This window comes from Scatophagus argus, chromosome 15 (genome assembly GCF_020382885.2).
Source record: "Scatophagus argus isolate fScaArg1 chromosome 15, fScaArg1.pri, whole genome shotgun sequence".
In the NCBI taxonomy this organism is placed as follows: Eukaryota; Metazoa; Chordata; class Actinopteri; family Scatophagidae; genus Scatophagus; species Scatophagus argus.
Genome location: NC_058507.1, coordinates 1,701,707 through 1,728,748, shown reverse-complemented (window position 1 = coordinate 1,728,748; position 27,042 = coordinate 1,701,707). Strand labels below are relative to the sequence as shown.

At 45.7% G+C, this 27,042-nt stretch overlaps 1 protein-coding gene across 9 annotated transcripts in view; it reads right to left on the bottom strand.

Moving 5' to 3' along the window:
• Positions 1–27,042, bottom strand: part of syne2b (spectrin repeat containing, nuclear envelope 2b) — an 87,679-nt gene that overhangs the window by 36,905 nt on the left and 23,732 nt on the right. For 5 of the 9 annotated variants that reach the window (XM_046413728.1, XM_046413732.1, XM_046413735.1 and 2 more), the window contains 33 exons: positions 24,964–27,031; positions 24,029–24,363; positions 23,630–23,774; positions 23,232–23,432; positions 22,656–22,915; positions 22,183–22,342; positions 20,457–20,612; positions 19,931–20,071; positions 19,414–19,587; positions 18,989–19,126; positions 18,664–18,849; positions 18,413–18,526; positions 18,172–18,324; positions 17,976–18,092; positions 17,078–17,215; positions 16,136–16,270; positions 15,456–15,533; positions 14,300–14,398; positions 12,279–12,656; positions 10,478–10,660; positions 8,223–8,438; positions 6,965–7,087; positions 5,882–5,979; positions 5,439–5,550; positions 5,078–5,191; positions 4,183–4,341; positions 3,891–4,085; positions 2,990–3,094; positions 2,527–2,646; positions 2,222–2,422; positions 1,966–2,139; positions 1,166–1,297; positions 131–324 (listed from right to left, as the gene is read on the bottom strand). In XM_046413728.1, the coding sequence (XP_046269684.1) occupies positions 131–324; positions 1,166–1,297; positions 1,966–2,139; positions 2,222–2,422; positions 2,527–2,646; positions 2,990–3,094; positions 3,891–4,085; positions 4,183–4,341; positions 5,078–5,191; positions 5,439–5,550; positions 5,882–5,979; positions 6,965–7,087; positions 8,223–8,438; positions 10,478–10,660; positions 12,279–12,656; positions 14,300–14,398; positions 15,456–15,533; positions 16,136–16,270; positions 17,078–17,215; positions 17,976–18,092; positions 18,172–18,324; positions 18,413–18,526; positions 18,664–18,849; positions 18,989–19,126; positions 19,414–19,587; positions 19,931–20,071; positions 20,457–20,612; positions 22,183–22,342; positions 22,656–22,915; positions 23,232–23,432; positions 23,630–23,774; positions 24,029–24,363; positions 24,964–27,031 (7,302 nt within the window). The remainder of the gene's footprint in view (positions 1–130; positions 325–1,165; positions 1,298–1,965; positions 2,140–2,221; positions 2,423–2,526; positions 2,647–2,989; positions 3,095–3,890; positions 4,086–4,182; positions 4,342–5,077; positions 5,192–5,438; positions 5,551–5,881; positions 5,980–6,964; positions 7,088–8,222; positions 8,439–10,477; positions 10,661–12,278; positions 12,657–14,299; positions 14,399–15,455; positions 15,534–16,135; positions 16,271–17,077; positions 17,216–17,975; positions 18,093–18,171; positions 18,325–18,412; positions 18,527–18,663; positions 18,850–18,988; positions 19,127–19,413; positions 19,588–19,930; positions 20,072–20,456; positions 20,613–22,182; positions 22,343–22,655; positions 22,916–23,231; positions 23,433–23,629; positions 23,775–24,028; positions 24,364–24,963; positions 27,032–27,042) is intronic. The other 4 variants (XM_046413729.1, XM_046413730.1, XM_046413733.1 and 1 more) reach the window with 4 other exon arrangements.

Genomic DNA, 27,042 nt, shown 5'->3' with positions numbered 1-27,042 from the left:
GTAAAGAGTGAAATCTAAGCTTTCAAAAAATACTTGATGCATTTAATACTTAATGAAAACAAAACTTCTTTTGTTTAAACCAAGGACAAGTTGTAATCTTGCAGGCAGGAAGTTCACTCTCATCTCTCACCCGCTCTTCAGCTTCCACTTCCTGTGCTCTGCGGTGTGTTTGTGCTCCGCCTTCCTGTGCAGGGCTCTCCAGCGTGCTTCCAGCTCTCTGGTGGACACGCCCACTTCTCTACAACCCGCCTTTTGCAGCCAGAGCCCCGCCTCCAGCATCCGGCTAAACCGAGCCTGGTTTCCCTCCAGTGCGGCACGCACTTCCTGTCAGAATCACAAAACTTTATTCCACAACAGCACATGCTGAGAAAACTGCAAAATATAAAATATAAAGCAGGTTCCTGAGCCATCGTGGTGGCTCCAGCCGTCATGTGTAACTTAGTTTAGCTTAGCCTAGCTTAGCATAAATACAGGAAGCAGGGGGATACAGCTGTCCTGCCTCTGTCCAAACTTCAAATATACCCCCACCAGGATGTTGATGGGTCTGGCAGCCCATTGATGTGGTTGGTCCACATGTCGCCTGTCCTTTTGTTCTGCCTGGCCAGGAAACTCATGGGAATGTTTGCAAACGAAATCTAATGCTCTGAGGATATTAGCCTGGACATTAGCATATTAGCATTAAACTCAAAGTGCAGCCAAACTTGATAAACTACATGGATGTTGAGCCTGGAAATGTAAAACTGAACGTGTCAAGCTGAGGCTGAGGTGTCTTAAAATGGCTGCTGTAAGAGCCTCCGTCCCTCCATGTCCCCTTCTTCACAGCCTATTTCAGATAAATAAGAGACACATTTCCAGTCCCACAGCAGAGCAACAGGGAATATGAACCAAAATGAATTCTAGTTGGAGGTCTCCGCTTGGCTAATAACTCACATCAAAGCCAAAGAACATCATGTGCTCCTACAGAAAACAACCCATTCGCTTGTATTTAATTGAGCCAATTAGGTTTTGAGTGCCATGCACAAAGTACAGCGTGGAGAGCGTGTCCAATAGTCTCCAAATGAGCAGAATGGAACATTGCAAAATGCGCTCTCTGTCCTCTGGTCCCTCAGCAAACCAGTATTATCCCCTGATAGCCAGAGAGAGCACATGTATTAACAAGAATTACCTGGTAGACTGAGATCTTCTCTGATATCTGCTCCTCAGAATCACCCCCCTCGTGCATCTTGGGAAATGAAGTCTCAATGCCCGTCAGCAGGGAGTCTGACCAGGTGCTGTCCTCCTCCCACTGCGTCCACATCTGAGACAGATGGAGAAATGGTGACAATCAGAACAGAAAAATCAGTCTTTTGAATGTTTTTCAGTGATTTTTCTCGCTCCTGTTGGCTTTGATCTTTTTTAACTTCACCTGTTAGATCTTTAATATGTGTTTGCAAAATATCTCAAAAAGTTCAGAACGAATTTGGTTGGACTTAAGTGAACAGATTGCTCTTCGCTGCTGTTTTTCAGTGCTGATGCTGGATATTTTACTTTCTTATTCCCGTCCGGTTCCAGATGTTCCAGTAACAAAACAAACAGCCTGACGTGTCTGCTAACATGCTCACAGTAACAATGCTAACATGCTGATGTTAGGCAGGTTAAGAAATGCTAACATCTGCTAATCAGCACTACACCTGACGCTGATGGGAACTTCATAGGCTTTTCATTTAGACTCGGTGATGGAGCTACATGACAGGTCACGATCGTTCTCGTTCATCCTCTGAGGAACATGAATATCTGCGTTAAACTAAACAAAATCCAAGTCCTGGTTGGTGACATATGATTGTGCAATTCTAAATTTGTGTCTCTGAAGAAACAATTACAATATTCTTCAGCTGGTGGCTCTCTGGTTATACGACTTTTATGTTTTATTGCTTTATTTAATTGTCACTTACTCTGTAAATAAATAAAGTGCTTTCTATGCGCTACCTGTAATGTTTCCTGCATCCTGGTTCCTTTCTCCAGTCTGAGCTGCTGCAGCTGGGCGACCTCACCCAGCAGGCCCTTCACTATACCCTCCCACCTCTGGGGGGCGCTCTCTGGGACTCTCTGGGTCAAGTACTCCAGGATCCTTGAATGATGGTCCAAGAACTGGAAGAACTTCTGACAACAGAAATGTTAACGATTAGATTTTTAGGCTTTTATTGTGAAATCCTGGAGTCCTGTGGGCTGTATTTCCTCTGACCGTATGACTGCGGTGCTGCTGCAGGAGTTGAGCCCTGCTGTGCAGCTCTGCGTCAGGCCCCTGCTCGAGGCGTTTAGAGCCCACATCGAGCAGCTCCTCCAGGCTGTGGACCAGCCGCTCGTACAGCTGCTGCAGCTCCACCCTGCTCTTCAGCTCGGCAGTGTGGGAGCGAACACCACCCAGAGCACCATCCAGCTGACTCTGCATGTGAAGGGATTTAAACATGTTTGCCGTAACTGGATTATCACAAAAAGCAGACTTTAAACACATGGCTGAACTCCTGTACGCGTCACCCAGATGTGCACCTGCAGCTGCGTGGCCTGGAGGATGAGAGAGGCAGGCAGGTGGTGTTGGTCGGCCTCCTCCAGCACGGAGCTCACCTGCTCCACCTGCTGCTGCAGAGTCTCCTGCATCTGAACCGCAGCCTGGAAAATAAACACACGTACACGCAAAACTTCATGACTAAACTTGTTGAAACACACATCTAAACACGTTTACTTGTGTGAATATTCTTCCAGGTGTTTTTGTCCTTAATGTGTCACAAGCCAGCTGGATGAAGCTACATCCTGTTCCTCTACAGAACTGTACACTGTTACCTTCAGTTACAACACAAAGATAAATGCTGGACTAAAATCAGCAGGGGTCACAGCAGGGTGTTGCCTCATCCCTCAGTATGAATACAGTTGGAGATGATTTTTTCAGACTGATGAAACTGTCAGACAGCAACGAGCCTGTTGTTAAAGTGAAACGTGTGTGTGGAAACAGTACCTGCAGCTGTCGGTTAAGGCCCGGGATTCCACTGAGTTCATTAAGTGTTTGGTGAACAGTCGGCTGGTTAGAGGTGAAGGCTGCATGCAACTCATTTAGTTGTATCTGTTGGTTAAATGGACAACACCGGTTCTTTAAAGTGCACGCAAACGACAAGTTTTGCATTGACAGGAAGAGTTTGTTTTTATTTTCAGACTGCATTCAAACAGGTTTACAATTCTACTTGTTATAAACATGCTAGATAAGGTGGGTAGAAGGTGAGTTACTGTGTAAACTGACGTAAAAACCGGATTAAATATTGACGGATGTGAACACTGCAGGGCGGCTCAGTGTGCTTCTGTTCCTGATCTCTGAAAACAGACTGGGGGGTAGAACCTTCAGCTACCGGGCTCCACCACTGTGGAACCAACTGTGGAACCAACTCTCTCCACGGGTCAGAGAGGCAGACACTCTCTCCACCTTTAGGTCCAGGCTAAAAACATTCCTCTGTCATAGAGCTTATAGTCAGGGCTGCTCAGGTGACTGAACCATTTTATACCTTAAGCCTCAACTGCTGGGGGACTCATCAGGATACAAGGAGCCTCCTTCTCTCCTCTCCTCTCCTCACCTCTCCTGTCCTCTCCTCTCATCTCCTCACCTCTCCTGTCCTCTCCTCTCATCTCTCTCTTCTCTCCTCTCCTCTCCTCACCTCTCCTCTCCTCTCCTGTCCTCTCCTCACCTCTCCTCTCCTGTCCTCTCCTGTCCTGTCCTGTCCTGTCCTCTCCTGTCCTGTCCTCTCCTCTCTCTTCTCTTCTCCTGTTATGTAAAGCCCTCTGAGACAAGCTGTTTGTAAAAGTGGGCTATACAAATAAAGTTGTCTGGTGTTGTCTTGCATTAGAAACAGTCTGAGGTGAAATCTGACCTGCTGCTTTGCCTTCTCCTCCTGCAGGTTTCTGAGCTGCTTCTCTCCGCTGCTCAGTGCAGCCTGGACCACAGGAAGGACTCGACACACGTCGTCCACACACTGCTGTCCACGCTCTGAGCGCAGGACGCGGCTGACCTTCGACCCCTGGGAGCCCAGCTCGCTGCCAAGCGTAGCCAGCTCTGCAGACAGACTCTGACAAGGAACCCACGTACCATTCAAATGAATTCCACTGAACTCATGAAACAAGTTAGAAGCGTAGAGAGAATTTGTTTGCTGTGATGAGCCCCACCTGCAGCTGCAGCAGCCTCAGCTGGGCGTCCTCTTCGTGTGTCCCCCCAGCAGGCGGGTGCAGCAGGTGGAAGATGGAGGACAGGGACAGGGACGCTCCGTGCAGCACATGAAACAAACCCTGCTCCAGCGTCTGATGGGAGCCGTCCACAGAGGAGGCCTGGGGACAGACAGGTTAGTCAGACTATTACTAAAAACACGTAGGAAGTTTAGACAGAAGACAAATTCGCACGATGGAAGCATTTAGTCAGATGGAAATGTTTTTTCTGCTGTTGTGAAAAAACATCTCTCTTTGTTTGTTGGTTCCTGCTCTTTTTTGTTATGTGTGATGTCAAACTGTCTTCCCTGTGGTGAACATGCTGAGGATTCCTCCCAGTTCACTTCAGTTTGGGTTGGACTTGAGCGGATTGTGGTTTGAAATCTGAGCTACGAAAGACGGACTCGGGCTTTCTTTTGTTTTCAGGCTCTCCTGCTTTCATTGGTATCTGAGGTCGAGTCTGACCGAGAGGCGAAATCTGAATTTAAACACAGCAACACACCCATGTTGTTAAAACATATGAATGTTTACAGATTGCACGGTTTAATCTGAAAGCTACTGAAGGGAGAGAAAACCAGTTTGTGAAGTAATAACTCTTAAGTTTTCAGTTCTACAGGATTCAGGGACACCTGTGGTTCCAGGTGGTAGCACTAAGGTGGAGGACACAGAGATCACCTCACCTCATACCAAACTGACACCTTCTCTTTTCATCAGCTCTCATGAACAGCACCAAAGGAAAGTTTAACATAATCAGATTTATCTGATGGCCTCTTGAGGGGTCCCGACCCGCAGCTTGGGAACCTCTGGCCACAACATACGTTTTCTCTAACGAAGCCGTGATGGAGTTGGCTGTGTGCACCTGATTCAGCAGCTCTCTCAGCTGGATGATGTGGCTTTGGAGCTCTTTTAGGGTTTGTGTGCCAATCACACGTCCTGCTGTTCCATCACTACGCCTCACAGATGAGTCTGTCACCTTCAGAGAGCGAGAGAGAGACAGACAAGGAGACAGAAAGACAGAGAGAGAGAAACATCAGAAGTCAGTCACACACCCGACTTTCATCAAGCCCTGCAGGAGTCCCCATAACACCAAAGACACAACAAAGTGTGCTCAGCTCAAAGGAGGTGATAATCAAGCATGGCGAGAACACAGATTTTTCTTTTCTTTTTCCTGCTTGAAAAGTGATAATCAAGCACTTCAGCCCTCATGATGAAGGCCTTACCTCAGAGGGAGGAAGCAGCCAGCTCTCCTCCAAACTCAGCAGCCGGCTGTGAAGGCGACCCCACGTCTTCAGAGCCGAGTCCTCGTCCACATCGGGCTCAGCAGGAGGCGAGCTGCAGGGAGAGAAAAGGCTGAAAATTAACACTTCCATTCACCTGCTTTCTTCTCTCTTCTTTCTTTCTTTCTTTCTTTCTCAGTCTGGTCATTTAATCTAAAACCTAAAGGTACTGACTGGAAAAATCAAACAATTTGAGAAGTTAAAATGAGTTAGATTGTTTTGTTTTATTTACCTTATACTCACAATGAGATTTCTTTAAAAGACTGATTGTGGTGTAGGGAAAATAAATAAAATTAAAAAAGGCAAACTGAAATGAAATGTTAGACAGCCCATTCCTCGAAACGTCTCATGTACTAAAAGAGCAGAGCAGCGACGGGACGTGTTACCACGGCGACGGCTCCCGGCTGAGGAGTCGAGCTCTGCTGCCCTGCCTGGCGATGGCCTGAGTCAGTCCTCTCTGCTCAGTCAGCTGCTGCTCCAGCTCCTGCACGACGACGACGACAACAACAACAACAAAGCATTCAGGTAAACACACACAACACGTCCTCCATGACACTTTCCTAAAACCTCAGATCTGCTGTGACCGTAAAGAATTAAACAAATAATTATGGAGATTGACTTTCCAACATGAAAGTCATGAGGTTTTCTTGTCACGTAACTTTGTGTTTCTAATCTCAGAGAACATTTTTTCTCCTAAATGTCTGAGATTTTTCTTGTAAATGCACAACTTTAATAATAAGGTAGGTAGACCCAGTCTAACATGCAGTAGTGAGGAACAGCAGTAACACAGCAGATTTAATTAGGACATTTTAGAAAGATTTTTCTGCGCTGACTCTTTAATGTTTCTGATTTGTATTCAGTTGCTGCTTTGAATCCCAGAGTAAACAAAAATAAATGAATCAATAAATAATACGATGAAAAGGGAAGCGGCAGCAGTCACGTGTCCCACCTGTGAAGGACAGACTTAATGTCTGATATCTCTGGTGTTAAAATACTGCAGCGTTCTGGCTTCAGTGGAGGCTTTGACAGCCTCAGGATGGCCTGCCAGAGCGTCACAGTGACGCTCACTGTGACTCTCACAGCGAGTCTCACAGTGACGCTCACTGTGAGTCTCAAAGTGACTCTCACAGCGAGTCTCACAGCGAGTCTCACAGTGACTCTCACTGTGAGTCTCAAAGTGACTCTCACAGCGAGTCTCACAGCGAGTCTCACAGTGACTCTCACTGTGAGTCTCAAAGTGACTCTCACAGTGACTCTCACAGTGACTCTCAAAGCGACTCTCACTGTGAGTCTCACAGTGACTCTCACAGCGAGTCTCACAGCGAGTCTCACTGTGAGTCTCAAAGTGACTCTCACTGTGAGTCTCACAGCGAGTCTCACAGTGAGTCTCACAGCGAGTCTCACCGTGAGTCTCAAAGCGAGTCTCACAGCGACTCTCACAGCGACTGTGACTCAGGGGGGTCCAGTACCTTCTGCTGCTGCAGGCTGCTCTGTCTGAGCAGCTTGTTTCTCGGGGAGGAGAAGATCTCCTGAACGCTGCTGCTGCGCTTCAGCGTGGACACCAGGTGGCGCTCAGGCTGAGGTACCGACTTCTGAGGAGACACGTGTGGAGAGACGCGACAATCAAAGGTGTAACTTCGTTGCAATACTTCTCATCATCATCATCATCATCATCTATTTCATCCTCAGTGTATAACCAGAGCCCTGTGACTGACTGGTGACCAGTCCAGAGCGAACCCTGAACCGTAGTTACCTGGGATTGGCTCTGCATAATGAGAAAATTAGTGGTCAGCTATATTGATAATTGATCAATCATTTCGGTCATTTCAAAGCTAAAATGTCAAACATCTGCTGGTTCCAGCTTTTTAAACGTCAGGATCTGCTGCTTTTCTCTGTCATTTAAGACAGTAAACGAGGAGTCTTTGGGTTTTGGACTGCTGGATGGACAATCCGAAGACGTCACTTTGCGATCTGCGAAATTGTGATGAGCATTTTTCACACTTTTTAAACATTTTATAGACAACGACACTAATCATTAATGGCAGACTGAGTATCAGTCAGCGTCCTGATCAGCAGCCTGCAGATGTCTGATGGACTCGATCCTAAAGAGCCCCTTTAAAAGCAGAGTTTACTTCAACTGACGAACCAGAAGCAGGACGCTCAGCAGAGAGACAGAAGAACACAGAAGACACAAAATGTCAGTATAAATAAACACAAATAAAAACAATAAGAGCAATAAAAAGATGACATCAAAGTGAGCCTGTAAAAGTGAGTTTTACTTGTGAGACTCGTCTCTCAGGCAGGACTCGGGTCTCAGACCTGACTCAGACTTGTTTTAGACTCGTGACTCGCCTAAACAGCCTAAAAAACCGCCTGCAGGTATGAAACTAAACAGACCTGCTGCCACACTGAGTGGAAAACCACTAATGAGAGCACATCAATGATAACCAGCCGGCCTGCAGTCAACAGCTTTTCACACTGCAAACTGAAGAACAGCGAAACGAGCGCTAGAATCACGGAAGCTCATTTCCTGTTCGTCATCACGATGACAAACTTTCTGGAAATAAAGTTACACTTTCTGTGTAATAATAAGAATAATGAGAAACAAAAACAAAGAAGCATTTCAAACAGTTTGATGGACTCTGCTGACCTTCTGCTCATTCGGACTCATTAAGTCCAAAGCTTTCGACCTTCTCGCTGCAGCTTGTGTTTAATCCTTCATCTCACCTGCTCCTGCGCGATGCTTCGCTCCTCCTCCTGTCGGTCCTGTAGCAGCTGCTGGAAGTGGACCAGGTTGGCCTTCAGGAGCTCCAGTTTGGAGGAGAGCAGCTCAGCCTCTTCCTGCTGGGATCCCAGAGCTCGCAGGTCGCCGTGCTGCTGCTCAGCGGGCAGGCCGAGCGCCGACAGGCCGGCGACCTTCTGCTCGATCTCCACGAACATCTCCTGCACACAGTGGAACCGCCCTGTTAACCACTCAGGTCCTGAACAGAACAGCTGTGACGTACTGCGACTCACATCTGATTCTCAGTGGATCTGACAGTCATTTTCTTGACAAACTGATTGGTTGTTTGGCCCATAAAACGTCAGAAAATGTGAAAATGTTGAACAAGAATCTTTTCTGACTGGAAAAGATTCACTTTTCAGAAGCTGAAATCGTGAAGTCTGGACATCCTTTTCTTTAATAAAATGACTCAAAATGATTAATTGATTATCAAAATGCTTGGCAAACTAATCCATTGATGGGGAACACTCAGGGAGTTCCAGTCTGGGTGTGAACAGACCTGAGGTCAGCACAAAGTTTCGTCATGTTTAAGACAGATGTGGGTCACTGAAAGGCGTCTCATCAGCTGCTGTTTGTTTGCCTGCAGAGCTTCTTTTGAATGTGTGGGACGTGTTTAACCTCTGAAACTTTAATGGAGGCTCATGTTACGCTCTCAGGGTGAGCGGGGAGTGAACCCTGGGAGGAAAATACCTCCCAAAGCTCTGAAAGAGGACACAGTGACGAAGCCTGTGAGGGCAGGACTCCTTTGGAAACGGTTACAGCAGCGACTGAACCGCCAGCTGCAGTGCGGTCGCTGCGGTCACCGCGGTCGCCGCTGTCGCCGCTGCCTGTTCGGTCGTCACGGAGGTCTCGGCTGAGTTTGAGTTCTGTTTGATCTTTCGTTCACTTTGTCCAGCAGTCTGAGCTGAAAGCAAACCTCAGGGGTGAGAAAGTCAGAGCAGGTGACCCCGAATGAAATCTGCTCAGTGAGACTCACCTGAGAGTCTGGAGGAGCCACCTGGGCTTTGGTGACACGATCACGTAGAGAAGCTGGTTATTCTGATACTTTACTGTATTATCAGTATATTCAATATCAGGTACTTTAAGACTTTTACTCAAGTGCTGTTCATTCGGGTTACTTTCACCTTCCCCAAAGTGAAGTACATCCTTCGGGTATTTTTTACAGCAGCGCCTGTGGACTCTGGACTGTACACCTGAAATAATCATTAACTATCTTACTGTGTAATTATGATCAAATAATGAAGTGACACACACACACAAAAAAAACATTTTAAATGCTGTGCTAAGTCAGTAAACAGTAATGAGATCCTTATGCTTTTCTGTTTTGAATCATAAATGAATTATATTTTAATAAGGAATCACAATAATTCACATGTAGATGAGTTCCATTCATTCTGGTCGCTTCAGTCAGCAGAAACAAACAGATCACTGAGCTCACACAGACTCAACCTGAACACAGGTGTGTCTTCAGGTCTTACATCACTCGTGACACTGGAGGGAAATTTGAACCTCTGAGACGCCAAAACATCCTCAGCCTGTAGTTTCTGAGGTGAGCCGAGGTGTCGCAACATCTGAAATAAGCTGCAGGAATTTGGAAATGATTCATGAGTCATGTCTGACACTGTGCACTTTGAAATGTTTGTGGAGTCACATGACTCGACTGTCCGTATCTGTTTGGAGCCCACAGACGCAGGATGACGACTCTGAAGGTTTAAGGCCAGTTTGAAGCTGACCGGATGTGACTGATTATCACTGAGTAACGTTTGTGTTGGTGTTTTTCATGAACCTTCCCAGAGTTTAGTTGTCACACTTTGACCACTTGGGGGTGGCAGATACAGTAAATGGCCACAAGTATGTGGACAGTGTTGTTACTGGGATAAATCTTGATCCTACAGCACACAGCGATAGTTTACTGCTCTTCTTGCTCTCCTCTCGTATCTCTATGGTTCTTTCTTCACGTTTGGCCCACATGAGAGTAACATGAGGTGTCGCACGCTTCGTTTCCACACTTTCATTCATTGAATTCAATGCATTCTCCATTAACTGAAACAAAAGGACATGAGAGTTTTTCTCTGTCTGTGCTTCACCAGAAACTGCTCCACCCTGACATACACTAATTGTCGAGACTGAAGCTACATGTAACCCAGATATGAAGTGAAAATCCTGGAAGTGACCTAGTCCCCTGGTGGGCGGAGCTTACCTGGCAGGTGAGTAGTTGCTGTTCCACGCTGTCCTGCATGGTTAATGAACCGGCAGCTGCTACCAGGCTCCTCTGGGCTTTGTGCAGCCACAGCTCCAGCTGGCCGACCCTCTCCAGGCAGACATGAAGGACACCTTCACCGGGACGGGGCCCAGGCTGGGACCCAGCTGGCTCTGGCTGGGCCTGGGACACAAACACAACACAGTGAAGCTCTGAGCTGCAGGGTCACAGGTAGAGAGGACAGAGGAGGGGGAGGGGGAGAGCTGAATGAAACTTTAGACTCCACCTGAACAGGTTGTAGCTCTAATATTGATCTAACTCTGACCGGTAGTTCAGCTTCTCACACCACCACCGCCTCCAGCCTCTTCACTCTGCCAGGTTATCTCTCTTTCTCTTTCTTTCCCTCTCTGCTCCACCCAGCTGTGGCAGAAAACCACTTCCTGGAGTGGTGGCAGGGCTCCCGTGACAGCGACTCTTTATCACAGGAGGAGCGAGAAAGAAAGAAAAGAGGCCTGAGGGGAGGAGCTGAGACTGCGAGCGGTAAACACAGAACACAAACACGGCCTCCTCACACTGTCTGAAGCTGCCAATCAGCTCATCTGTTATTCCGCCTCAACTTCAATCATGTTTTATCTTACCTGACTTGCCTGCCTAAAGTTTTACTATTTTATTACCTTACTATATATATATATATATATATATATACTTACTACTATAATAAAACTTTCATTAAGCATGTAATACTTCTTTTCATCTGTTGTAGCTGTATTGTAAACGGTCGCTGCCTCAGTGTATTTCACAACAAAGGTTGAATGAACGTCTGAGTCAGGAAACTGGTGAGCATTTGGTGCAGCCTGAAAAGGTGGTGAACACCAAGAGTCAACAAACCTGCTCTGAATGTCAGGATTAGTCCTGAGACTCAACCGTTCCCAGACTTTGGCTCATGTGAGGGTACAGAACCCTCCGTTTGTGCGGGCAGAGCTTTCCTACTTGCTGTTTATACTGCGAGGGCGCTTACAGCTTGTGGTCATAACGCATAATAAGCCCCATGAGTCAACCTCTAGTTTAAAACCAGTCAAGAGCCTCCGTAAGACACTTAACCCTATAATTCATTGTAAGTCACATCTATAATGTTTCATGACTGTTGACAAAGTGTATCTGAAAGTGTTATGTGTGTTTATGATGCTTTATGAAACCTTTATGAATACCCGATAAACACTATGAATGCTCCCGTAACGCATTACAGATGTGGGCTTCTTAGAAAGCGTTACCAGGCTGCATATCAAACTGTGCAAACGAAATGACAGCAAGAATAACACCTTACTTATTCATGAGCACAAAAGATTAATTTAAGAGGCCAACGGGCAAAATTTATTCAACAAAAGCAGAAATTAGTTTTTAGGTTATGAATTCCTAATTTCATTTCTTTTAAAAATGTCTCCTCCTGATACTTCCTGGTCTATGCATGAATATAAATTCAAAAATGTAAATACAAAATGTGATGAAAATCCATTCAAGGTAAATGCAAGTGAAACAAGCTCAGCTTTCAGCAGGGCTGAGTGTGAGTAAACTCAACCTGCACAACAAACTGCAAGGTTGTTTTTAGCTCCAACATAACACCAACCAACAGGTGGATGCTTCTCCTGTAAGTGAGTTATTTATGCACAACCAGACCCCAACTCTGCATCCACTCCTGCACAGTTAGAGGGTTAGGAGGAGGAGGAGGACGGCGCTTTTGTTTGCTTGTCATGCTGTGACCAGGGCGAGGGTGAGCGTGGTTTCTATTCATTTGTTTGCTTACCAGGGCAGCTGCAGGACGCAGGCCCTCGGTTTGGTCTTGTGGCTGCAGTCTGAACGTGCAGGTGGGGGAGGCTGGAGGCTCTGAGGCCTTGGCTCGTTCTGCGTGTGCGGCCGCTGCTGTTTCTACACGTCTCATCAGAACGTCCGCAGATGTTGTCGGACCCGAGCTCTGAGACGTCTCAGCTGACCGCGGACTGCTGTCCACCTCACTGCTCTCTGACCTGGGAGCTGCACTAGACTCACTAGACTCCTCTGCGAGTGTGACTAGGTGCTCGGCCTGTGTGCAGCCTGCAGGTGCATGTGTGTGTGCTGTGTGTGTCTTCAGCCCCTCGGGGTCATCCCCCCTCCATGCAAGCCCCCTCTGTCCCTTCATGAGCTCCTGACACAGAGAAAGAGAGACGGAGGAGTAGATCACTGATCTGGATTTATTTGTATTTGTGCTCTTGTTTGGATAAGGAGACAGAATGGAAAGAGTGGAACAAGGTACAAGTACAACTCATGCCGTGTAATTTAAGACATCTCAGTACTGCTGCTACCAGGTGAAAACCCCGGCTCTCCAAAAATGACAACTACATGAGTTTTATTTATGAATTTATTGATGAATGTCCGAAAGTACAAGTGAGCCATCAAAATCCTGCATAACAGATTATCTGAGTCCTAATAATGAAGTAATACTAAACAAAGTTTGGAGTTTCGTGGGTTTCACCTGCCAACAGCAGTGTGTTATTCGGTCATGTGATCGTGTCAAACCAGTGCATTTTCATGGCCATCTTAGAAAAGAGTATTTTCTGAAGTACAAAAGCTGCGTTGCAGAGGGAGCTGTGGACTCTCCTGTGCTGCCAGGCAGTGACTGAGCTAATGACTCAGCTAACCCATCAGCCCTGTACAACACCAGTTAATTATCACGTTCAACTTATGGATATACAAATGGCAGATGCATGGAAGCAAGAAAGCAGAGTTTATTTTAACACATCTGGATTTGCTGGCAAATGAGCTCAGATAGCAAATGACAGGACGGCAAACTATTTTAAATCCTCGTTCCCCGTATGATACATTATAAAACACAGTTCACAAAATATGTCTACGAGTACACTTTGTTTCTGCCTTTTTTATAAAAACATCCCGTCAGAATTAAGGTTCATGCAAAAGCTTATTACAGATAGCTGAAAACTGCCCACCCCGCGTGCTGAATACTACCAGCCTGCTCTCAGTTTCTGGTAAAATAGTAAACATCACCCTGCCGAGCACTTCTCACAGAACTGCAAATAATGTGCTGTGTCATCTCGCAGCACATCTCAGTGGTGACCACTTGTCACTGTGCAGGCAGGATGTGCGAGCTCAGCAGTCCTTCATGTAAACACACAAGCTTGGGAGAAAAGTACATCTTTGGCACACGATTTAATTACTCAGTCCTATCTTCTGTTTTATTTGTTATAATGCAGCAAGAAACACTGACAAAGAGTTCAAATTTTCAATGTAACAAAATGTAAACAGCTCAGAACATCTGGAATTCTCTGCCATGTAAATGCACTGAGGGTTGAATGTGACACTTTTCTAGAAGAATCTGGAGGTCTGGGCTTCAGCTGCTCCAGACTCAGCTCGAGGAAAATGAGTGTTCTAGGTTTGGCTCTAGAAGAAGAGTTCAGAGTTTGGTTGCAGAAAGAATGGCTTTGAATGGTCAAAAACCAGATTTGGGCAGATTCTAGAAAAGACTTCTACAGTTGGCTCTACAAGAAGTCTAGAGAGAGTCAAGAGATCTAACACAGGTTCTAGAAGAAACTGCCCTTCTAGATGTGGTTCTACAAAGCTCCGCATTTGTTTGTTCTTGAGGAGCAGGGAGTTTCAAGGCTCCTTCAGAGGAACCTTTGAAATTCTGGGTTCTGTACATGGCTCTAGAAGAAGCTGGAGGTTCACTGCTAAGCTCAAGAAGAAGAGAGAGAAAGTCTAGTCACGCAGGTTCTACATCTAGGAGACTACACATTTCTGCTGGCCTTCGGAGTCGAATTTGGAGGTTGTGTTTACCATGCTCTCGGGCAGGGACTGAGTTCGGACTGTGCCCAGAGGTTTTGACAAAGCTTCAGGTGAACTTGCTGCTGTGGTGTCAGTGGGGCCCTCAACATCCTGAAGAAACATGAGCAGGGTTAGAAGATCAGTCAGGTGAGTCAGTTAAACACACTGATCGTACAGTCCACAGGGTTACAGTGACAGATCAGGAACCACACAGTTACTGATGCACTCAGTTATGAAAAGATATCACATAAAGTTACTGAAATGTTTTTGTTATTTTGTCTGCAAGGATGAGTGAGTACACCAGGATCTGCATTTGTACGTGGAATGGGCGGGGCTTAAACCAGACAGGGGTGGTGCTTGATCCGGAAGGAGGGGGCTAACAGGAAGCCGTTAATTTAAGATTAAAACAGAGGTTGATCTAACATCGCTTCATGTATTATTCATTAGAAATCTATTTACAGAAAAAGCCTCAGAACTGAACTTCAGATCAATGATTCTGATCACAGGAGGAGTACTTGCTCTTCCCTGCCTGGTACATATCTGGTATAACTTGGTGCACAGAACCAATCATAATTACAACTCTGTGCGTCACACAGCTTTCATATAATTTAACTTCCTTTTCCACAATGTTGTTTGAATTTGTATACATCTTATTTATCTGTGATGCACGTTTGTTGCTTTTATTTAGGAACAACATTTTCACTAATGTTGGGATAAAAAATTCACGTACAAGACTCTCGAAGCAACACAGAACGTAAAAAAAGATTAATTTAAAATAAAGCTGATGATATTCTGCGCTTTTGTTGTCCTCCCTCGTCTGTGGCCTAAACCCATTTCATCCTAATAAAGACATCAGATTTTAAAAAATGGTCAAAGATAGTCTACTGTGAAGAGTGCAGCTGCTGAAGACTTTTTTCAGACGTGGATTTGATTTGATACCAAATGTTTTCAACAGCGGTGCAGCTGTATGTGGGACTGAGCCACAATAAAGGATGTCTTCATGGTAACGAGTGTAGCAAAAGCTGCGTGTAACAAAATATATTAGGCAAAGAATTTAAGGTCAAGTCACTGCTGGTTTTGGTCTTTGGATCAGATGTGACTAGATTTATCCTAATTTTTTGAAAAAGCTAAAACTTCTGAACCAGTGATGATGATGTTAGACAGTTACCTGCGTATTGCCTCCAGTCCAGTCAATGTTTTGTCCACTGGCAGCTTTAGTCTCTTCTGGGACAACAACCGCAGGCTCCTATGGCCAGTGATGACAAACACTGAGTCTCAGTTCATGAAGAACCAAAAACACAATGCTAAATGTTTGAGTTCACTGATGGTAAGAACTCTGTGGCACCAAACTGCAAACATTGTTCAATACTGCCCCCTAGAGGAACAACAAGCTCCAGAATCAGACGTGCAGGAAGGCTGAAGCAGAAAGCATGGAAGTGGAAACTGCAGTGATTCAAGATGTACGCTGAGGATCAATGATTAAGGGAAGCATGAGGAGCAACAAGCAGCTGATATGAGAGGTAGGGAGATGGTAGACGAGATGAGGAACAGCAGAGTGACCCGGTTCAGAAAAGGTCTGAACTTAATTTGATCGCTTTCAATCCGAACTGAATCGCACTGGATCTGGTATCAGATATACAGTGTTATTGTCAATCTAAAAGAATATTTTCCTGTAATTTGCTCTAAAACTCATCATGGCAGGTAGTGTGCTAAACACCTCCAAGCCACACTGTAAGGAGCTCGGGTCACGAGGAGCTTCGAGAGGACAAAAAGGTGACTAAAAGGATTGTAGGACAGAGAAATGAAAGGATGAAAGGTTTTCCTACAGCAGCTCTCGATCTTTGTTACCTCTGGATAAATGCCCAGGAAGACCTCCCAGAGCCACCATAAAACACCTTCTTCACCTTCCTCCACTCTCTGCTCCTCACTCCCTCTACTCTCCCTGGCCTCTTCAGCCCGGAGCACGTCTTGATGCTCCCGCTGCTGACACGGAAACACGCTCATGTGCAGAGTCACACGGGGAGTCGCTCAAAAGTGCAGCTGGGACACTGAGCTGCAAGCTGCTGCTGCGCTACATGGCCAAAATTCAGTGGACGCACTGACTGATCGTCGAGTTCAGGTGTTTCGATCACACCCGTTGGTTAAGGGTGAGCAAAGCACACAGCCATGAAATCTCCATGGGCAAACATTTAGCAGTCAGAGCGGGTAGTAAAAAACTCAGTGACTCGTCATTGGATTCAATCTTTGCCACAAGTCAGTTTGTGAAAGTTCTGCCCTACTTGACCTCCTCAGCCGTAAGGGCAGAAAGATGATCTTAGAAGTTAAGCTACGACCAAAGAAAAGGAAATCATGGCTTATTTATTTTTTTTAAATAAAGATTAAGGAAATATTTTGAAAGAAAATTTGAATGGTTTTACCATTTTCTCATCAACTACTACATTGTCTTTAATGAAGTTAATGGGAGAAAAACATTATTGATCCTGATCTATGTGGTTTCCTCTCTGTGCTAAAAACACAGGTGAGGAAAAAAAACTTTTTGGTTGGTGTTAAAATGAATTTCTGATCCTGAGTGCACAGCAAACAAACTTCAGCTTGATGTCCCACTGTCTGCACTTTTAACAGTATGTAAAAACTCATACTGATTCCCAGCAGAAAAATGTTATCGTTTAGCATGCAGCTAAGAAACACAACACTGGCAGTATGTTAAATAACTTTACAAAACACACAGAGGAATGGGTAAGCAGGAATGTTAGTACCAATCACACGATGAAGGCTCTCTGGCTTCCTTACCTGAGCGCTGTCAGGGGTCCAGGACTGTCTCTGCTCAGGTGAGGACCGCTGCACAGTCAGCAGCGTGGCTCCGGTTCGCTTTAGCACATCTGCTTCAACGTGGGCAACTCTGATTTGGCCCTGCTCCACGTCGTCCTTCTGACACACAGCACATTCACCGCTGAACTCACTCAGCCTTGCTTTGACTGCACAAGATCTTGGCAGTATAGAATCTTACATTATTTAAAGGGACAGTTCACCCCAAAATCAACATCCAAATATTTCCTCTTACCTGTAGTGCTGTTAACCCATCTGGATAGTTCTGGTGTGAGACGTAGAGCTTTGGAGGTGTCGGGTGTACAGATGTCTGCCTTGTCTTGAATGTAATGGAACTAGATGTAAATTGTGGTGCAGACCTCGTTGTGAGCAGTTTCATGTAGGAACTATTCTCCTTTTGTATCAAAGTGCAGAAGGAAGCGTGTATCTCCTCATGGACCAGGGGCTTGTGCTCGTGACAGGGTGGGATGCAGATACTGATGGCGTCCTCTCAGGTGAGTGTTGATTCATGTTTCCTTCTGCATGGTGATACGGTGCAGAAACTGCTCACAACAAGTTCTGGGGATTATCTTGAGTAACCAGGTCATGATTTCTGGAAAGAGACACCGCTGTTGAGATTCTCAAATGTATTTTTTGGCGCTTTGAGTGTCATCTAGTTCCATTATATTCAAGCAGAAGTCTGCAGCTCACAGCAAAACTATCCAGACGGACAAGCAGCACTACAGGTGAGAGCAGAGTTATGCTGTTTTGTTTTTGATTCTGTTTAACCAATGTACTATTACTGTTATGATCACTGGAGACCACCCTGTCTAATAACTCAGTTAAAAGTTAATTCAAACATTAAGCTGTGATCATAACTCACCTCAGCCTCCACTGAAGTGGATTTTATGAGTTGAGGCTGAGAGGTGGCCTGCTGGGCCGATGGAGCTTTGGCCTGGTTTGGAGTCGGGGGCTGCTGGATGAAGAGAGCAGGGACCTTCTACAAAAACAGTAAAGCAGAACGTTCAGTGAAGGCCACTTCCAGTGTAAAAACCTGACAGACTGACTGACTGACTGACCTTCTCCAGTTCCAGCAGCAGATTCTGGAGCTGGTCCACCACAGTAAAGACAGTCAGACTCTCTTCAGCCTTGTCTGGAAGACAAAGGCCCGGTTTACACTTCTGGATCTCTGCTATGGTCCTCCTCATGGACTGGATCCTCTGCTCAACAATCTGGACACAAAACAAGAAGAAGGGCATTCAGAAAAACTTGAATTCTTTATGTCTGCCTGACAGAGGGGACCGGATCCCTTCGTCTCACCTTGAGGCTTTCTTCCCTGGGGCTGGGGAAAGACTCTGGAGACGTTAACAAGGTCTTGATTTCGGCCACATCGTTCTCCATCCGCCTGACTTCACTTTCAATGGCTTCCACCTCCTAAACAAGAGATCAATCAATATTTACAAAGCCAAGAAGCACATGAGCAGAGTGATGACGAGCAGACATCTCGGTAAAGACACGTAAGCTAACAGAAATACAGTTTGTGTTGAAAAGCTCAAAGATGGAAGACTCACGGCAGCAGCGTGCTCCAGCTGGGACAGAGGAGCGGTGAAGCTGTCCTGAACGCTGGCCACTTCGCGATCGGCTTCCACCAGTTGCTGCTGCAGAGTTGTTACATCGCAAACCTGCGACATTTCATTCAGGACTGAGCTGAAGCCCTGCAGCGTGGACCGGATCTGTGCCGAGTCATCCAGCACCGTCTGCAGCACAAGACAGGAAGGATCCCTCAGGGACTATTTGATTTTTTTCAACCAAACTGAACTGAATAACACGTTAGACCATGTGCTGCAATCGGAGGAGGCAGCGTGGCACAGGGAGGCAACAGTTCAGCGTACCAACCTGCAGGGCCTGAACATGGCTGCTCAGACACTTTGCGGTGGTGTAGGTGCAGGGAGCAGCGAGCCACGACTGAGCCTCGGCCATCCAGCTGGTAGAGCTGTTGATCATCTCCTGATGCTGCTGAAGCCACGTACGAATCTGACCACCAACACAAAAAGTATTCAGTCTCAAGCCTTCACAAAGAATGGTCTGCTAATAGGAGTAAAACATAACATCCGATGTTACTGTATAAACATGAATGAAATACACAGTTCTGGGTGTCATGATTTCAATAATCATAGCAGCAACAAAGCTGATGTCATTAAACACAAATTGTTGTTTGACATCAAACAAACAGCAAGCTTGTAATTATGACTGAGGGATCATCAGCAGGAGGATTTGACATGAGACCGTTTCAGCTGTGAACGGAGGAACTCGGGTCTGACCTTGCTGATGAGGGTGGTCCTCTGCTCCGCCTGTTTGGCCAGCTGGGAGTGGAGCTGCTGCACCTCCACGAGTCTCTCCGTGAGAGTTAGCACCTCCTCTGGTTCCAGGTCCTGCATGTCCACCTCCAGAGCGGCGAGACACGAGTGCCACATGTCCAGCTTGTCCCACACACACTGAGCACAGACACACAATCACATGTGCTTTTTTCGGTCGTGACTTAACAGCAACACATGAGAAAAAACTTCAAAATAACTCAAATCACAATCAGCACATCTCAAAAGCACGGCATGTTCACCAGTTTTAAGTGGGTACTTAAACTGACATGTGCCGAAACAATCAGAGATCAATGACAGACCTAGAAAATTGTTCAAGGTGATAAATCTTGGTGAAATATATTACAATATAAACATATACAGATATTTGATGTTCCTATCCTGTAAAAAAAACTACATTTTGTGCTTCTCAGAGCACCTGAGGAGAGAGCCACAGTCACATGACCGAAGTCGAGCTTCTCACCTTCTGAGTGAGCTTTGCTTGAGTCACAGTGGGGCTTTTCTGTTCAAGTCGTTTCTGAACTGACCTCAGGCCAGCCTGGATCTCACACAGCTTGGCCCCCAGCCTGTGGACGGGACCACTCCTCTGCACCACCTCACCTACCTGACGGATCAATCAAGGGCAGACATCGTAATACATTCAGTAGGAGTTAGTTCTTGTTTTGAAGACACACCTGTAGAAGTCCTGGATCTGTTATTGTCCCAACCACTTGATTATAAATATAAAATGCAAGATTTTCATATTGGTTAGTTTATTGTGTGTTCTGCATTATGAACAATGTCAAACATGTACTTATTTTTAATTGCAACTTAATTATTCTTTTCCATTATGAACCATATTCACATGTAATCCTATTAGATTGATGGTTCAAGACACACAAAATGAGAAATTCTCTTTGTGACACTCTTTAACTTTCTCTGTAAACAAATTTCCCTTAACGACCAATCAATTCTTCAGTTTCACGTCTGCAAAGTAAAGTCCTGTGTACCTTTACTTCTGTTTGCTGCAGCGACTGTGTGACCTCCTGCAGCTGCCCCTCGATGTCGACCGGGACCAGCATGTACATGTCTGAGTACTTCATCTTCAGGCTCTCCATGATGCGCTGGAGCGAAGCCTTCTGGGTGAACAGCTGGCTGTGAACCTCCTACAACCAGAGAGAGAAGATCTGAGTTAGTGAACAGGAGAAGCAAGCTTTGTCTCCTGCAGCAAGAATAACAAATCTCCACATTTACTGATTTTCTTTGTGATATTTCATTGCAAAGTGTCACAGATCATCTTCGTGTGGGTCCAGATCTCAACAGTGGAAAACGGGCCTCCTTTATGAAACACTTGGAAGCAGTCACTTCACAGCCTCAACACCAGCACCACGTTTGTCAGGAAGAGTGTAAACCTTCTGAAAGCTGCAGTGTTTTGTAACATCGATCTCATCAGCTCTCCCCCACAAACAGCTTCTAAGCCCTCTGTGCTTTGTTTAACAGTTAGCTCTCTGTCTCCTTCCATGAGACGACCTCCTCAAAGCCCTTCAATTCCAAAAAAGTGAACTCTTTTCACTTCGACGAGATGTTACTTTACGATAATAACCTGCATTAAATAAGAACAAGAGGTAAAATGTGCGAGATAACGCAGAAGAGACTACCTGGGTGTGAGGACGTCCGATGCTCTGCTGAAGAGGGAGGTGACTCTTGCAATCACTATGGGAAACTGAGCGCGTTTGTGTGTGTGATACAAAGGAGGGGAGAAGGGGACGTTTTCTTTGCAGCGGGGACATAGTGAAGTATGTGAGTGTGTGTGTTCTTTGTGTCTATCTTTGTGGGGACCAATTTGGGTTTTAAGAAATGGAGGACTTTTGAAAACTTAGGTCTGTTTAAGTAAATCTGTAAAGTTTTAAAAACAAGGTTGTTTGAGGAAAGCTTGCATGTTTTAAAAAAGCAGGGATATTTGACAAAAGTCTGCATGGTTTTTGAAAATGAGGATGTTTCAGTAAATTCGACACATTTTAGGAAGGTGAGGGATTTTGTCTGGTTTAGAGCTGTTTTAGTGTTTAAGTTACAAGTTACGTTTACACTGACGTTAAGGGCTTTGGGATACCAATGAGCGTCCTCATAAGCATAGAAGTGTCTGTAAAGTGTGTGCGTGTCTCCATGGGATGACTTGACTACAAAGGCCACCTGGAAGATCCACTTACAGCGCAGAACAAAAGGTGTCTGGTACAAGAGGAGGGTGAGGGTAGTGGGAGCAATGGGGGGGGGGCTGTGGGGTGATGGAGGAGCTGTTCAGGTCTTTCATAAACACAGACCCTCTGTGGGGAAGGGGAATGTGTGTGTCTGTGTGTGTGTGAGGAGAGAAAGCTGCAGTGGATGAGGAGATGCTGGCCTCTGCTCAGGTTTTGGGGACAAAGGCCAGAGTGATTCTGCGGGTTGGTGGGTTCATACAAGCGCACAGTGAACAGCCTCCAGGCCCGAGGCCGAGCCAACGGTTACGCTCAGGCGGTTCATATTTACTGGACACTTGCACCACACACTCAACAGCCTGTTTCTCTCTGCATTTAGTCATAACTTTTAGCATTAGCATTAGCAGCAAACAAAACTTAGATCAACTGGGCACAAGTAAATCACCAGAAAAACAAAAGGTAGCAAAACATTTTTAAAATAAATGGTAACAAACAGGAGGTGTGGTTTCACCCTGATGGACACGACTTCAGAGGAGAGTCCCACCTGTAGCTCCTCTGTGCTGCTGCTCTGCTCCATCTCCGACAGAAGACCATCTGCAGCCTCCAGCCAAACCTGGATGCCATGCAGCTCCTCCCGAATCTTTTCTCTCTCTTCCAGCTCCATCCTGGCCGCCTCCAGGCCCTCCCTGCTCCTCTCCTTCACACTGTGAGAACGCAGATAAAAGAATTTTATAATTTTATAGCCTCTCACCTTTAATCTGTGAATGTAAAAGTTTACATTGAGAACAAAATCCACCATTAAGGTCAGCGCACAGAGGTGCATGGTAGCTGTGGAACTGTTTGCATAAATTCATTTAATTACTACAAAATATTTTTTCCCCAAAGATGACAGGTTTTAGTTAGTTATTTGACACTATAGGAGGAGGGTGAAACATCATGATTAACAGCATAGCATAGATCTTTACCAATAAATTAATGTACAAGAAGCTTCGAGCAGCACATTAAACATCATCTTACCTGTCGTATCGGGCCTGCATCGCTTGCAGCTGCTGACAGAGTGGAGTGGGAGGGGCTTGCTCCAGGTGGGCAGGGACACCCAGCAGCCTGGCTGTGCGCAGTTCCAGTGCAGACAGGGCTCGATGTTCGCAGTCCAGTCTGTCCTGGTTCTGTTCCCAGGACTGCAGCAGGTCCTGAAGCTCCTCAGTGGAGGCCTTCTCCCCAGAGTGATCTGGAAGCTCCGCCTCCACCTCCTCCAGGACAACAGAGGCCTTCTCCACCTGAGAGGAGTATGGTCTTAATAATGCTTCACAGTAACAGAAATACGAGCAAACAAAACACGTTGCGGCATTTGCAGGAAAAAAAAAATTCTGAATTTTAGTTTGAATTAATGGGGGACGTTAAATTGGTTTGACTGGAAATATTTAAAATGGTGTGAAAAAGCAAGGCTTAAAAGTAAATTAATATTGCTTTTTAATAAAAAACAATCTTTTAAAACCAACACACTGCCTTCACTGAATATTCATTAAATTAGTCGCTGTGTCAAAAGAATATTTTTCAGCGCAGATGTTTTTACTGCTCTAGAGTTTCACTTACGCTGTTGGTGATTTCACCCCATTCTGCAACCCTTTGTTTGCTACGAGCTGTCAGCTCTCGAGTGCAGCGAAGGAGTCTTGCTAGTCGTTTCCAGACAGCGGTGACGACGGCCTCGCGGCCTCCACAACAGCTCTGCTCTGGGCACCACTCCTTCAGCTCCTTCAGGGGCCTCTGCAGGGACTCTACCTCTTCATACAGATCCTGCACACCAGAGAGGCAAGGCAATAAAATTCTCAGAAATCAACAGCTGCAAGCAGAAAAGCTCATAGACAAAAAGTTGAAAAACATTAATGAGGTCCATTTTTTGGTGAATGTTTTATTTGTCACTTTTAGTTAATTTCTACTTGAAAATACAATGAAGTGGTGTAAGATGTGTGTCTGAGGAGTCTAATACGTACATTCAGCTTGGCGTGTTGGTCAATGCAGTCAGTGAGACAGGTGACCTTTTGACAGAGCACCTGTAAGAGGCTCCTCTCCACACTCATCACAATCTGGATGATTTCATCTTGGCATTTAGAGTATTTTCTGTGACTTTCTGCACACCTGAAACACAGAAACAATTTTTATCTCTGAATAAGAGGAAACTATTGCTTCTAATCACATTCACAGAATGACCATGTAGTCTCTTTCAGGTAATATATGTTTAACAGCCTTGTTGTTGGATGTTACGGAGAATGCTAAATACATGTAGTATGAAATGAATGAAGCTTACTCTGAGAGCTGTTATCAAAAATCTGACCTTTATAAGACTTTTAGGAGAAGTTGGGAAATCACACTTTGATCTGTCTGCCTGTTACCTGCTGAGACAGTCCAGTCGTATGTGGCCCATTGCCTGGAGAGTGGACATCCTCACCAGAAGCTGGCTCAGAATTCTCTCCTGGAGCTGCTCCACTGTCTGGGGGGACAGGTAAGGATGCAGGGTGTCCTGGCTCTGCAGCTGCTCCACGTGTGTCTGGAAGTGGTGCTGCAGTGAGGCCAGGGCCTGCTGAGTCTCCTCCAGCCTTTCAGAGCAGAGTCCAGCAGAGCCCTGCGGTGGCAGCAGAGAGACTTCAATGTCCCTCAGGAATTGTACTGCTTGTCTCACAGCACATGTGTAGCTCCTCAAAGACTTTCTGGCCTCTGAGATGTTCTCCTAGAACACAATAAACACAACTTCTTAATTACACACTCATGCCCATTTTGTACATGTTACTGACCATATTATCCATGTCCATTATACTCTGTGCGTTAGCGCACTAAGTACAGTATGACTTAAAGCAGGAAGTAGCTTCGCAAAATGTAAAAGACAACTTGTTGAAGTTAGCTTTCAAATGAGTAGTTTTGGTTAAATGTTCAAAGTGGAAGTGGGGCACAGAAAAACCAAAAAATAATAAAAAAAAAAAAAGGTCCTCCTACAGGGGCGGTGTTTGGTTTGACCCTTCTGGGCTACTGTTGAAACATGGTGGTGGTACAACATTCTCCCACTGAAGATATAAAGGGATCAAAAAGAAATAAAGCCACAATGACTTCTAATTTGTTTTACCTACTGAGTATAACATGCACCAGTTTCTTTGTCATGATGACTGAAGAAAGGTAAGAGAGAATAATAGAATGATTTTTCAAATGCTTGTCCATGATGGTCAAATTTATGAAAATGTTATTGCAAAATTTATAAAAAGCATTTGAAATTTGCTAAAAAACAAACAAACAAACAATAAAGCCCCCGAAAACTAAGGAGAACAATGCAACTTGCCATTTGAGAGTCACATTCACTGAGGAGTGCATTCTTCAAGTCCATCAGATTTTGGGATCCACTTCCTCTTCTGGTTCCCTTGTTTTGCTCTAAAACCTCCACTGCTCTCATTCTTGACTCCACAGTCTTTTTCAAAATCATGATTCTCCGGTATTCGTTTTTAATAACTGTTTCATTAGTTTCCAACACAGGGACTTTCTGCAGCTCCTGCTGGGTCTTTGTGAGGAAGGCCTGAGCGGCTGCTTTCTCTGCCTTGAGGTCCAGTTCCTTCAGCAGGTTCCACTCAACGATGCTGAGGTTGTTGTAGAGTGTTATCTCCAACATGTCAAGGGTCACCTCATTTTGTTTCAGTCTCCGTTGCTCTGCACTTAGCTGTGAGGGGTAAAGGTCAGCAGAGATCATCTGGAGTTTGGAGTGAGTCTCTTCAGACAAATTCTTTATCAGAGGTAACTGGACAGTGAGAGTCTGACAGAGCTTGTACTTTTCCTCCAGTTCCTTGCTGTCTTCTTTGGTTTGATGGACCTGCTCCTGGGTGTTCTCTATGAGGTCCTCCACACACTGCCTCATGTACAGGTACCTCTCATGATCTGTGGATTTCATTTCCAGGGTGGCCATTTTGCTTTCAAGTTCAGAAATGATTGAGTATAGTTCTCTTGTCTCTTCCTGGGGAATCCACGGTTGCAGAAGGTCAACTTGGGACTTGTGGTCCAAAATCATGTGTTTGAAAGGCTCTAAATCTTGCAGGAACTCTCTTGTGATGGGGAACTTGTGTCTATCCAGATCTACTAACATGGACCTGAAGCCTTTTTCAACAGTGGCCAGCTTTTTCATGCATGAATCTACAGTCTGGGTGAGTTCGTCCAGCTCTTTTTTGTTGGCCTTCTCATAGCTGCTGATGGCTCGGATGTCTTCCTGGAGGTTGGTAAGCTTGTTAAAAAGCTGGCAGTTTTCTGCAATACTGAGTTCAGAGGCGATGTCTTTACTCTCCATTAAAAGAGCCTCACAGACAGCAGCCTGCTTCTCAGCTTCAGCCAGGGTCTCTTGGATTTGGCGAACTCTGTGATCAAGATCAGCAGGACTCCTGAGCTCGTCGTCTTCACTCTTGGAGACCTCTCGAATCAGATGAGTCACAACCCAGGAGTCTAGATCAGCAATCTGCTCTGTCAGCTTTTCTCTGGTCTGAAGGCCTGACTCTATCTCTCTTACAGCCTTGGTTAGCTTCTCAGTAGTCGACTTTGAGAGCTCTTCAAGGAACTCCAGAGAAGAGCGCACCATGGGCACCTCCTCAGCCTGGTCCAGCTGTGGAAGGAGCTCCGTCACCTCCTCCACAAGTGACTCCAGTTGGCCCTGTTTGGCCATGACTTCAAATTGCAGCTTCTTCAGATCTCTGAACTGCCTGTGCACATCCTCAGGGAGGAGAGCCACCCTCTTCCTCCTGCCCTCAATGTCAGTCTCTGTCTGCTTCGCCCAGGCAAGGCCATCCCTCATCACCACGATCATTTTCTCCATGATGGGGTTGCTACTACTCTGAGTGTGGGAGGACACTAGTTCCTCTATGTGGCTCAGTTGGTCTTTGACCTTCTGAAGTCCCTGCTGTATCTCTTTTATTTCTTTCTCCCACTGTGAGCTGAGGAGTAGTGCCTCTGACAGCTGGTGCAAATGAAGGAGTGTTTGCTGGGCTGCTTTTACCTCAGCATTTGCAACCATCAGTTCCTGCGCCTTCTTGCAATTCCACTGAGTAGCTGAAGGAGATTTGGCTTCGAGGTCTTTGCCAATTGTCTCCAAATGTTCCTGAAGACTTGATATTGTAGAAAGAAGGCTGCTGGTCTCGTGAGAATGGACATTTGTGTAATATAACATCCTATCAACATCTCCTTCCAGGCCACTCCACTTCTCTTGAAGGCTCCTCAGCTCAGTCTGCGCGGCTGCTCGTTCAGATCGGCTGAGGTGGGGGGATAACTTGGTATGGGTGACGAGCATCTCTCCAAGTACTGTTCTATTTTCCTCTATGCTTCTCTGTAAGGAGCACAGTCGCTCTGTCTCCTTCAAGCTGCTCTCCACTGGGGACCTGAAAGAAAA